The sequence below is a fragment of the Alnus glutinosa genome, chromosome 10, assembly GCF_958979055.1.
Source record: "Alnus glutinosa chromosome 10, dhAlnGlut1.1, whole genome shotgun sequence".
NCBI classification, from domain to species: Eukaryota; Viridiplantae; Streptophyta; class Magnoliopsida; order Fagales; family Betulaceae; genus Alnus; species Alnus glutinosa.
The window spans coordinates 13,143,195-13,156,579 of NC_084895.1; the positions used below are offsets into that span (position 1 = coordinate 13,143,195).

General features: G+C 33.9%; 1 protein-coding gene and 1 non-coding gene across 2 annotated transcripts; one reads left to right on the forward strand and one right to left on the reverse strand.

Annotated features, from left to right (window-relative positions):
* Positions 1–952: 952 nt before the first annotated feature.
* Positions 953–7,713, reverse strand: LOC133879748 (cytochrome P450 714C2-like). The gene is made up of 5 exons (XM_062318504.1): positions 7,312–7,713; positions 7,002–7,228; positions 2,278–2,519; positions 1,574–1,928; positions 953–1,479 (listed from the first exon to the last, which is right to left on the reverse strand). The coding sequence occupies exons 1-5, from the start codon at positions 7,607–7,609 to the stop codon at positions 1,054–1,056; spliced, it is 1,548 nt and encodes a 515-aa protein (XP_062174488.1). The 5' UTR covers positions 7,610–7,713; the 3' UTR covers positions 953–1,053.
* Positions 7,714–12,412: 4,699 nt separating this feature from the next.
* Positions 12,413–12,495, forward strand: TRNAL-UAA (transfer RNA leucine (anticodon UAA)). Its single transcript has one exon. It is a non-coding gene; the product is annotated as a tRNA-Leu (tRNA).
* The last annotated feature ends 890 nt before the right edge of the window (positions 12,496–13,385 follow it).

The following is a 13,385-nucleotide window of genomic DNA, read 5'->3' on the forward strand; positions in this document are numbered from 1 at the left end:
ATTTGAGATGATAAGTTGAATGGCCAGTAATACTCCTTCTGCAAACAGATCGCATCCTATTGCCAATCCTATCACATTATAACATTTCAAAAAACAACACCAACCACATTTTCATTTTCAAAAATTAAAAAACAGGGAGTGGTGTATAAATAATATTTTTTTAGAAAAATACACTGTACCTGAGCCTATCAAGAAAGCTAAGAGAAGTGTCCCAGTCGACTTTATCACACGGTGCAAGTTTGCTTTGAATAACAGCAATGGTGGTGTTGGATGAGCATCTGGCGAGGGAGAGGGAGAGGGAGGCAGTGCGGCGGCGATGGAAGACAGTGAATGCGGTGGAGAGAGAGAGAGAGAGAGAGAGAGAGAGAGGCTGGCGGCAAGACGGAATGAGAGAATGGAGATGAGACTTGAGAGGGTTTTTTTTTTTTTTTTTTTTTTTTTTTTTTTTTTTTTTTTTTTTTTTTTTAAGGGTTTAGAGTGAAACAACGTTGTTTTGGTGTTTAACACCAGAACGCCTTTTCAAAAACCACTAACCGCCCCACTAGGACGGTTAGCAGTTATTTCCAACCGCTTCTAAAAGCGGTTTTATGGTTTTCCAGTTAGTAGTTAGCGGGTGGTTATTAGGGGGTGGTTATTTCACCCCTAACACTCTGCCAACTTTGCAAGCTATGGTGACGTTTGGTGCATCTTATACCTAATCTTGGTTGCCACGTGTTGTATATCTCCAGTCGAATCGATTTCAACAAGATATCAACCAAATAATTAAACCCTGAGTTTTTCTAAGTCTTTTCAACCTCATTCAGTCCTATCTTCCGAAGGTATTCCTTTAATTTCATACTTAAAGACTCTAATGGGATATTTTATGCCCTTGTATTTTATTTTATTTTAATTTTTTTTTTTTATATATCAAAATCTTAATATTATTTTTGTGCTTTATACAGCAACAAACAAGTTTAAGCAAAAAAAAATCCATGAAATCATTACTAATCATTACATCGATAAATAAGATAACTGTCCAAAGAACCAACTAAAGCTATAGTAGGCTTATATAGCTCACAGCCTCTTAATAAGGAGATTGACACCATGTTCAGGCTCTATGACCATCCTCATTGTTGGAGAGTGCCTGTATTTAGGTGACAAAGAGAATGAGAAGTTGGACACAATTTGAGCTAAAATAATTTTGAGCTCTGCCATGGCAAAGTTTTGCCCTAAACACGTACGCTGCCCAACTCCAAAAGGCATGTAGACATGAGGTAGCTTGCATGCACCACTGACTCCATTCGCAAACCTCTCGGGATTAAACTCATTGGCATCGGGTCCCCAAATATCAGGGTCTTCGTGCAAGCTTACCAACAAGATCCAGACATTGACACCTTTAGGCACTTGAATATCTCCCAATTTCATGTCTTCAAATGCCTCCCTGGACACCACTGGCACTGGAGGGTAAAGTCGCAATGATTCATGAATTACCATTGTCAGCTGTCATGGGTTAAAGCTAAAATATTGAGTAGTGATCATCTCGGTTGTATACCAGTCTACTAAATAGCATCAAAACTCGATAATAAACACTTACCATTTTCATCTTGCGAACCATGTCAGCATCAGGCATTTGACCCCCACAAACTTCTAACACCTCGGCACGAACTCTGGCTTGCCACTCTGGATTTGAGGCCAACAACATCAAGGTCCACGTGGTGGAGATAGCAGTAGTCTCATACCCAGCTAAGTATATGTTCTTGCAATTGTCAACAATGAAGCGTTCTGTCTCATCTTGGGAAAATCCACTGGTGGTGGCTGCTTCAAGGATCATATGTAACAAATCATTCCCTGATCCTACTTCCTTCCTTTCGTTTACTACCTTGAGAATCAAAGTGCGGACCTCTTTTTCTACCCTCCCTATTTCTCTATTACTCTTTGTTGGAAGATACCTTATTGATTGCAACACCACAATCAGATTTTTTCAAAAAAGAAAGAAATGAGAACTTCACTTATAACCCCTGATCTTTCATCAATTTTGCAAAAGATACCCAAAGTTTTCTAAATTTCCAAAATAACCTCATTTTTGGTAATTTTGATAAGATTTAATGGAAAATTCTAATAGAGGGTTGAAATTGAAAAAGAAAAAATTGAAAGATGAATACCTTAAATTGACACATTTTAAAGTCCGGATACCTTTTTGTAGAAATGATGAAAGATCAGGTATTATAAGTGAAGTTTTCACAAAGAAAAATTATGTGATGTAGACAGAAAGCATTTTTGGGTAGGAAAAGATCAAACCTCATTCCAGGAATGCCACTGGAAAAAAACTTTTTAGACATGAGCTCTTGAAGTGTTCTAAGCTTTAAAAATATCTCTTCGCCTTTGGAATAGTTGCTCCCAAAACAGGCCCTTGAAATTACATCTCCAGAAAAGCTTCTCATATATTCATCAATGTGAATATCTGCAACTCCACCCTCACTTTCTGTCCTCCATAAGTTAACCAATGTCATCGAGGACTCCACCATTATGCTCATCATGCCCTACAGATTCATTTTATTTAACAATAAATTACTTGACAAGTGAACTTCTTGAAGAACGCTAGTTTAGATCCAAAATGATAAACAATGAATATCTCAATCTTAACAACAATAAAGATTAATAAATTTCAATTCATACACCTCATATGTGAAGCATTAAAACAATCAACAGAAAGATTTTAGTGACGAACTACAAAACTTTTGTACTAGACAAATGACTTATTTGTCGTTTATTGCAGTAGTTCTTTCAAAACCTTTGAACAATTCTGATGTAGGACGGAATTTACTAATATTTTCGGTGAAAACAAAAATAGAAAAGATGTCCAAAATAATACTGAAGCAGCACCGTTTGATTAGAAGTTTACCTGTTTGCAGACAATGGAAGTATAAAAGGAAAGGCTTGATCGTCAAACCAAGAGTTTATTTTATTTTCTTTCCTTATTAGAATTAAAACTTTATTTCCTTTACTTATCAGGACTAGATTTGCTTTATTTATTTCTTTTCCTTTTAGAATAAGTTTTACTTTTACTATTAGGATAAGGTTTACTATTGTTATTAGAATAAGGTTTACTATTACTATTAGGATTATGATTACTTTCTCTACAAGTATTTCTCTTCTATAAATAGGCTTGCTTATTATGTAAAACTCAGAATCAATTGAATTGTTATAAAATCAGAGAATTCTCTCTCAAATACTCTGCGGAGTTTTATCTTTCTTTTAGCCTCCAGGCTTGTTTTTATCTTTTTGGGTAGAAGACGAAGACGCTTCTCCTTGCAGAATCAAAGATGCTGCTATTTGATTAGTTACCTTAGTCTTCCGCTATGTCAGTTGGTATCAGAGCAGGCTTTATCCTGATCATGACCAATCAGCGCAACGGTGACAAACTTCTCCAACAACGTCGCTTGTAGGGGAGGTGCTTTTTTGAGAGCGAAATTCATGGGGTATCCGAGCCGGCGTTATACGGGTTCGATTGCCAACTTATATCACAGTAATAACTTCTATAACGATGCCTTTTCCAACAATGAGAATCCCTTTAATGACACTGCTCGTGACAGGGAAGCTTTTTGGAGAGCTGAATTCCAAGAATTCCAACCGATCATGCAAACGATGCTACAGGAGATGCGACAGACGCGAAAGATGATGGAGTGCATGCTCATGGGTCCTGTTCGTAATCACAGGTACAATGATACCCATGTTGACTATGGGATCCGAGTGAGGCATACTTGTCACCAACGACTTGCACCCATAAACCGACAACTTGTCTATGAAGATCTTAGTGACGATGATGTAAGTTGCGTTCAACCCGTTTCTAACCATGTTTATGAATTTCCGAATAGGAAACCCATATATGAAGATAATGTTAGTTACGGTGAAAAAATAGAGTTGTAGTCAGAGAAACAATATGTGCAACCACAACCATTGGTTCCAGCTACTGTACCAGTGGAAGAATATCCACCACAAGCGCAGCTAATCACGATCACCACAGAAATAAATGACAATCGTGATTCGTTTGACGAAGAAAAGTTGAAGATGACATCAAAGAAAAAAATATTTGGAGAAATTATTATGAAAGAAGACGAAAAGAAAAAGTCATGTCTTAGTGCTATCTATGTAGATTTCTCCAAGTATCTTTCTCCGGAAGAGCCTCGTGTGACTTATCACAAAGAAAACTCGAGAACGAGTTTTTTTTCAAGTGGGGGTGTCTGATGTAGGACGGAATTTACTAATATTTTCGGTGAAAACAAAAATAGAAAGGATGTCCAAAATAATACTGAAGCAGCACCGTTTAATTAGAAGTTTACCTATTTGCAGACAATGGAAGTATAAAAGGAAAGGCTTGATTGTCAAACCAAGAGTTTATTTTATTTTCTTTCCTTATTAGAATTAAGACTTTATTTCCTTTACTTATTAAGACTAGATTTGCTTTATTTATTTATTTTCCTTTTAGAATAAGTTTTACTTTTACTACTAGGATAAGGTTTACTATTGTTATTAGAATAAGATTTCCTATTACTATTAGGATTGTGATTACTTTCTCTACAAGTATTTATCTTCTATAAATAGGCTTGTTTATTATGTAAAACTCAGAATCAATTGAATTGTTATAAAATCAGAGAATTCTCTCTTAAATACTCTGTGGAGTTTTATCTTTCTTTTAGCATGCGGGCTTGTTTTTATCTTTTTGGGTAGAAGACGAAGACGCTTCTCCTTGCAAAATCAAAGACGCTGCTATTTGATTAGTTACCTTAGTCTTCCGCTACGTCAAATTCTTCTACTTGATCACCTCTTGCAATTCTATAACTCCGGTGGCTAAAGGCTTTTTGTGAAGGAAGAATATGTGTGGTTTAACTAAAGTAACTCTACGAGAGAACTAACATGAATGCTCTAGGGTTAAAGGACTCTCTCTTAGCACACCAAAATATAGCCTCGTAGTCTTACAAAAATCATGCATAGAGAAGCCTATTTATAGTCTTAAAAAATTAGGTTTACTAGGGCAACTAGACCTTATTAAGGAAAATTTGAGGCAGTGTTCAAACGGGATCAACCAACTATTCGAACAGAATTAGGGTAAATCAGATTCTTGACGATGGCTTTTTAACGACTCAACAAATGCCCTTCTGAACGGTCAAGTTCTGAAGTTTTTCATTCAAACGGGACTCCAATGTTACTCCGAACGAATAGCTCTGGAAGTCTTTCAATTAACGGTTGTTCGAACGACTTAGCGAACGTCTTTCCAAACAAACATCTCTGTTTTTCCCTTTCGAACCCCTCAGCGAATGACCTACCAAACGGACTTCTTAGTTTCTCCAATGACACATCCCTGTTCGAACGTTTCAGCGAACGTTGTATCGAATGACGCTCTTAGCTTCAATGTAGCCTCTGATTTGGACGTAACTCCAAACGGCCATAAGTCTGTTTTGACCCAGTAAACATTGTACCATTTTTAGTCAGCTATACAACGCTACTAAGCTTACCTTCATCTGATATCGGAACCAAAAGATATAGCCATTTTAATCCAACTAAATCAATGTTGGACAACATACACAAACTTGAGTTCTTATATCTTGGATCAAATTTTGCACGAACTTAACTCTAAACTTAAAACTTACAACAAACATGTTTTGACACTGAATTTATCAATACTAAAAATTTAACAATTCTTAATTTAAATAATTTGCATTAATTAGAAGTTACATATAGTAGCAGGGATAATTGCTAGCTAAAAGAATAAATAGATTAATTTATATTTGATAAGAAAAATATAGTCAATGTTGTTAGAACATATTATGAGATTTTATTTTAGAGGTTTGATTATTGATTGTAACCCAGTATAATTAGATTTGATTATCATACTTATCTACCACAATTCTCCTATAACCTTTAAGGTTTTATCCAATAGACATATGTGATAGATCGAACTAAGTAAAAACTTTGTACCTGTGTCTCTTTCTTTATATTATACTAAGTCATAACCCGTGCAATGCACGAGATTCTTTTATACTTAAAAGACCGGTTCAGTGTTTAAAAATTATGGGTTCTCGCCACGTGTCATAATTCTATACTAATTCTAAGTTGGAACTCGGCAATAAATTTATTAAAATCATGGTAAAACCGGTTCAACCTTTAAAATTCACCGGTTTTTTTACTTAAAAGACTAGTTCAATATTTAAAAATTATGGGTTCACGCCACGTGTCATAATTCTATGCTAATTCTAAGTTGAAACTCAGCTTTTATATACATACTAGCTCATAACCGGCATAATGCACGAGATTATTAATTAAAATTTAATCTTGAAACTTAAAAATACATCTCCATTGCACACAGAACATTGCATGAATATAAATCACATAAAATTTTACTATCAAAAGAACCATAATTTTAGTTTTAATCCATATAAATTAAAACATTTAAAACATTCCAAGATGTGCAGTTTAAAATGGAAATAAGTGTAAAGAGAAAAAAGTAGCAAGAGAAAAACCTGGATTTTGATTATCAAAGCATTAATAGTAGGATAAATAGTAAGAATCTTTGATATTGTTAGTGTGATACGTATTACGTTTTTTAATTTTAGTTTTTTTAGTGTGTACCATGTAGGACTTTGTGTACAAAGTGTGTGCAAGAAACATTTCTCTAAATTAAAACATGTTAAAATCTTTGTTCTCATAGATGTAGTTTAGAATGAAAAAGAGTATGAAGAAAAATAGCAAGAAGAAAACCATGATTTTGATTACCAAAGAATAAAATAGAAAATTAGAAGGAGTTTTTTATATCCTTGGCGTGATACCTATTATATTTCAATCCTAGATAATTCTGAACATTAGAAAAAGCAAATGAACAAAAAATAAAATAAAATAATAAGTTTATGCTATGTGTCATAATTTTAGGTCAACTCTAAGTTGGAACTCGGCTTTTATATATATATATATATATATATATGATATGATATTCTTTCATATTTTCGTTTGATTTGAAGCATATATACCTTAACCTTCTGCATGTATAGTTCCGGAGCAAGGATCTTCCTGTGGTGAGCCCATGTTGCTCCATTTGATGTCAGGATCCCTTGGCCAAGCAGAGGACCACGCTCTTTTGATTGATACGAAGGCTTTCCAAAGTCCAAGGAAGTGCATATGCTTATTTCCTTTACCACCTCAGGATCGGTCATGTGAAGTATTTGTTTGCTGCCAACCGAGAACAAAAATATTGAACCTGTCGAAATTAGAAAATAAACAGCCATTCAAATTGTTCATCAACAATATCTATCTAGTGCTGCGATTGATGTTATTGATTACCATATGATTTTCTCCATTCGTCAAAGAAAGGAAAGATTGCGGAAGAGCAATTGTGGGTTATTGCTTGCTCTCCTTTTTGTTGAGCCTTTGAGGCTGAGGATTTCATCTTCTTCATGTCACCAGTATTCCCGAGCAAAACAGAGGGTGGAGGGCCTGTGATCCCCTGTTTTTGCAGAATTGATCGAAGCCTTTTTGGCTTCCATATTAGAGCATCACCCATCTGGATCAACTTGCTAACCAATCCAAGAAAGGCGATTGTGAAGATGATCTTAAGAAGAAGCAATAGCAGCAGCTCCATGGCTTTTACTCTCCCTGTGTTTTTCAGTTTTGTTCCAAAAGTGGCTCTGAGTTCTATAAAAGTCTGTCCATCTATCAGACCCACTCTTTTACGTTTCCTCTGTATGTTCGTGTTGTTTGTTATAAACTTATCTCCTTTGTTAATGCTTATCCAGCAACAAAAAAAAAAAAAAAAAAAAAAAGAACAAATAATGCTTTTTGCCGGAATATATATATATATACACAAACAAATCAATGCATAAAACACTCACTAAATATTAAAAATTACTTTTACGTTTATTTCACATCAAAATCAAAAATAAAAAACACTTTAATAATAATAATAAAAAAATTACCAAACGAGCCCATATCTCTTCAAATAAATAAATAAAAATGAATAGAATTACTAAAGAGATTATCTTAATAAAGTAGAAAAACAAAATTAGATAAATTAATGTATGATATTTTTTAAAAGTGATAAATAAAAATAAAATCTAACACGAGGATGAATCAGTTGATATTAATGTTCTGATTAGACAACCCCCCATCTTATCTGTATTGATTTGATATGGGCAGCAGTCTAAGAAGAACATCTTAGAATTTCTTAGGCCATCTCCAACAGAGTGGCTATTTTAGCCAAAATAGTCAAATTTGACTTTTTTTGCTTTTTTTTCTTCTCCAACAGAATGGTTACTTTAACCATTTTTCTAAACACATGAACAGTAAATAGCCAACATTGGCTATTCACTGTTCATGTGTTTAGACTTTTTTTATTAATTTTTTCTCTCTCCCTCTCTCCTTCTCCAATCGCTCTTCATCCCTCCCCGCCCCTCTCTGTCACTCTCCGTCCCTCATCAAATATTTTCTCAATCTCCCATTCTCCCTCTTCGTCCCTCCCGGTCCTGATGCCCAACGAAATCCGCCGCTGCCCTTCTTTCCTCCGTCCCCAAAATCATCACCGCAACCAACCGGTGTTTTCTCTCCTTCATCACCGCAAACAACCAAAACGCATTCCCGAAATCAACCAAAATCATCACTGCAACCGGCCAAGAACAACTAACCAAAATCATCATAAATCAACAATAATTAAAAGTAGAATCTCAATGAAATTACCTACTGAAAATTTCTCAGAAATCACTGGAAAATAAGAAAGATAAACCCCTCCCAAGCTCTCTCTCTTTCTCTCGTCGATGGTCTGTGTAAATCGGGCCTCATTTCGTCGCTGATTTTCCTGTAAAATGGAGGAACCGTTCTTCGATGTGTGGAGTTTCTGAGTCGGCCTTCAATCGCTGAGACATTCGTCGACAAATTGCTGTGCGCAGTGCCGATATGGGTGGCGGTGATGATCAGGCTGGTGATCGGGTGGTCGTGGCGGCTCCGGTGGACAGGCCTTCTCATAAATCAACAATTGATCTCCCTCATCTCACAGTCTCTCTCTCGTTTTCCCTTCTCACTCAATCTCTCTCTCTGTGCTCTCGCTTTATCTCTCTGTGTGTCCTTTGAACGGAAGAGAGGAAAGGAAAACAATAAAGAAGGGGAAAGAAGAGCAGGGTGAAGGGAAGAAGTCTCTGGAGAAACCGAGAAAGTAGGGAAAAAGGAGGAAAATGAGGAAAAGAAAAAAAAATAATAAAAAAAGATTGGGAAATAATATTTAAATGAAAATAAAGAGTTGAATAGTAAATCTGTTGGATTGAATATGGGATAAACAGTAGTTAAAGTAGAGAGTTGGCTTTTTTCAATAGCTATTATAACTTTTATTGCTGGAGATGGCCTTAGAAGTTTTTTGGTTTTTTCTTTGAATTTCCTACCCCCTCTGTTCTAGGTATTAGGTGATCGATCCCATCAAACAAAAATGATTCATTTTTAGGGAGAAAAATCAAGGGCGGGCCATTCAACCAATCGCCATCGCCCGTCGCCATCGGTGCCTAACATCATGCAAAACCTCGAACCAATATAAAGCCAACGCCTATCAAGATTTTTAATAAAGTTTTTAATTTTTAATTTTTTTTTTTTTAATTTAGTATATTAAATTGGATTTAGATCCACGCTAATTCATAGATACATCTTGTTAAATATATTGAAAGAGCGAAGAATGAGAGAGAGAGAGAGCAGAGTTATATAAGAACTATATTGTATTGGGTAGTGTTGTATCTAATAATATTACATAGGTTTTTATTTATAGAAAGACAATAAATAGTAAGCAAGAAATTCTAAACTATATAAGATAGGAAATAAACCCTAATAAGAAAGATAATAAACATAAAACAATAAAGTAAAAAAAAAAAAAAAAGAGTTAAATATATTTTGGGGGACCATCCGAAAAAATGATGGTAGTTTGAGGGCTAAAATGTATTTAACAAAAAAAAAAAAAAAAAAAAAAAAAAGCAAAAAAAAAAAAAAAGCTTTCCTTTCTCTTAATTGATATGGGCAAAAAAAATATTTCTCCACTCAACTCGTCCAAGTCTTGGTGGTTTGACTACTCGTCCATATCCCTCATTAACAATTCAATTTCATCTCAGCTTTCAACATCCAATCCTCCTGCAGCTCCAAGATCAACTGGGTCACCGAGGGTTGCATCAACGTCACCACTAGTGCACAGTTCGAAACCATAAAGATGCGAAAATGGAGCCATTCGGGCAATATAATCGAAAATAATATGAAAACAGAGATGCGAAAAATGCAGTTTTTGGAGAGAGATGCGAAAATGGATCCCAAATCTTCTTTTCTCTTGCTATTTATTATTATTATTATTTTCAAAATGGAGCTCTTTGGACGTTTAAAAATGGAGCAAGCTGTTTTGCAAACAAACACTGATTTTAGAAGAGACGAAGGTTACTGGAGGCGATGAGTAATGAACACAGAGAGGAAGATATTTTCAAGCTTGAAGGAGGACCACTCTTGAGTATTAAAACAAAAAAAGTTAAGAAAAATCGGAGGAAAAAAGACTGAAAAAAAGCATTTGGGTGTTTTTGAAATTTTTGATAAAAAAAAAATAAAAAAAAAGGCATCTCGGCACCCAGATTACTTGAAGTGGCATTAGCGTCTAGGCCACGGTAGGGTCTAGGCCATTGTAGGGAAAAGCTTCCTGCAAAACAGGTTGTGCACAATTTGTGCACAACTTACTCACATTGGTGGGACTCACTCACGGGGAGTGATCCTTACACTCACACTACACAACAATGGCACAACACGAAGGCACAATGGAGTGGAGTCCATGCGTGGGCCTCACTCTATTTTACCTTGGTGTTGTGTCATTATTGTGTAGTGTGAGTGTTTTAATCATTTCTCCTCACCCACTCACATGGATCCCACCAATATGAGTTATTGTGTACAAATTGTGCAGCTATCAGTGCCTTTAGTTGTATCTAACGGCCTAGACCTTTGTGGCCTTGTTATTGCTATCACGACAATTTTTAGAAATTACCTTGGATCTGAATCCTATTAAATTGGTATGTATCAAAAATACATATAAAAATTATATACATTTTTAATTCTCACATATATTTTTAATAGAGCATATGATGTGATGCATTTTTAAAAATTTCTACAAAAACCATATATATTTTGAATATAAAAAAAAAATTCAAATGCAATTTATTGGAAAATGTTGTCCCCTAGTAATAGACAACTAATTAAGCCAAACCCTTACTTTATTCATTTGTTATTTCCAATTTGTGATTCTTGGGTCTAACTTTTGAGTTTATTCAATACTTACATGAGAAACAGTTTCAATGTTCAAAATTTATCGATATAATATTTAATTAGTTAATTATCTGTATTATATATATATATATATATATATATTTTTTTTTTCTCTTAACTAAAAATCAGTGATTTCTTACACTAGACAATTGCCTCTAACTACTACCAATTTACAAATAACTTTCTTATTCCTATTGTGAACTATAGAATTGGATATCATTGGGATCTTATGCATCATATGTACAACGGAATAATCCAAAAACACGCTTCAAGAACGCATGGATAGATGATCATGCTTTAAAATTAAACTACAAAGAGAATAACTTTTACATGGAAATTCGGCCCCTCCTTGACTATGGGCTATTTTTTAATTTTCTTTTCTTCTCTCAATGGAGCACGGCTAGAAGGAGGATTTTTAGAACTTTTAAATCTTCTCTTCTATAACTAAATATGATCTAGAGAATAAGCTCTCCATTCATATATCAGATACACGTACAATAATTAATCTGCAACACATAAAAATGTATAGAGAATTCCATTTATGACAAATGGTTTTTTTTTTTTTTTTTTTTTTTTTTTTTTTTTTTTTGTAAAAAAAAAAAAAAAATTAAAATTAACACGACTACCACAAACATGTTCTAGAATTGTGACAAATAGCTATCAAAACCAATTTGGTAATACTGTGTGTACAAGATATAAGATGATATATGATTTTTTTTTTTTTTTTTTTTTTTTTTTTTTTTTTTTTATAAAGAATTAATAGCTTTCATTGCTTAATCAAGAAAATACAGTTGATTGCTCTAACAAAACAGTGTCTCACACACACAAACTTCTTCTATCCAAATCTGAATTATGAGTTGTTTAACAATGGCCTCAACAAAATTAAGCTATAGACCAAATTTTATGCATTTTAAGAATTGTAAATTTTAGTACTAATGCTTTTTTATTTCTTTCTTTTTCAAAGTTAGAATGATTAAAAGTTATTCCAAAAGTTGATGATAAACTTAGATAAGGCGCGCTTATTAGTAATTAGATATTACACTTCAAAAAAAAAAAATAGTAATTAGATATTTAGCTGTTTTATAGCTATTATAAATTAAAATATTGGCATATGTACGTACCTGCTGGTTTGCCCGAGAGGTTAAGGGGGAAGACTTAAGATCTTCTGCACATAAGTGCGCATGGGTTCGAACCCCATAGCCAGCACATACTGATTTACTGCTTTTTACAAAAATTTTATTAATTGGATAATTGAAAATGTTTCAAAGAATGTATTATATTTAAAAATTACTTAATTACTTACAAAAAGTGAAAAAGCTTAATTATGCCCGGAACAACTCAAAAATCATAGAGATAAAAAAAAAAAATCAATAAAAAATAAAATTTGAGATAATCAGTTTATGCCTATAATTCCTTTAAAAAGGACAAAAACACATAACAATGAAGATATAATTATTTTCACAAAAAAAAAAAAAATAATAATAATGAAAGCAGTGTTTTAAAATAGCCTTGCGGTGGTAACGACATAATGGTATTGTGCCTCCTAAATTAAGGGCCAGCTCTAAGAGCATTTTTAGTAGCCTCACCAAAATAGTTTTTTAGCTATTTTGGTGAGCCAATTTGATGAAAACTCTTAAAAACCACTCCCAGCAGCCTCACCATTTTAACCAAAAAAGTTTGATGACTGAAATTACTAGTCAAATTAGACCAGGCATTTTCACTCAACAACCCACTCACCAAATTTTGTTTCACATTTCTCTCTCACATGATTAGCACACTTTTTTCCTTTTTTCTCTCATTTTCTTCTCTCATCTCCCATCTCTCACACGATAATGTCCTTATTTCATGGATATAAATGATTTTTTATAAAAATATTATATAGAGAAAAAAATAAAGAAATATGAAAAAATTATTATTTAAATGGAATAGTGAATATTGACTAGTTAAAATGGTGAGGCTGCTGGGGGAATTTTAATAAAGTGGCTCATCAGAATAGAAAAAAGTAATTTTTAGTTATTTTGGTGAGTAAAATTTGGTGAGGCTACTAGGAATGCTCTAAGTAGGGTGGTTCAATTTCTTTTGGAGTAAAATATTTT

What these genes read in the sequence shown, in the direction of transcription:
- LOC133879748 (XM_062318504.1), bottom strand. Translation starts at nt 7,609, where the DNA reads ATGGAGCTGCTGCTATTGCTTCTTCTTAAGATCATCTTCACAATCGCC. An exon ending in CGAATGGAGAAAATCATATG is followed by an intron (nt 7,229 to 7,311) that starts GTAATCAATAAC and finishes TAATTTCGACAG; the next exon opens with GTTCAATATTTTTGTTCTCG. An exon ending in TATACATGCAGAAGGTTAAG is followed by an intron (nt 2,520 to 7,001) that starts GTATATATGCTT and finishes ATGAATCTGTAG; the next exon opens with GGCATGATGAGCATAATGGT.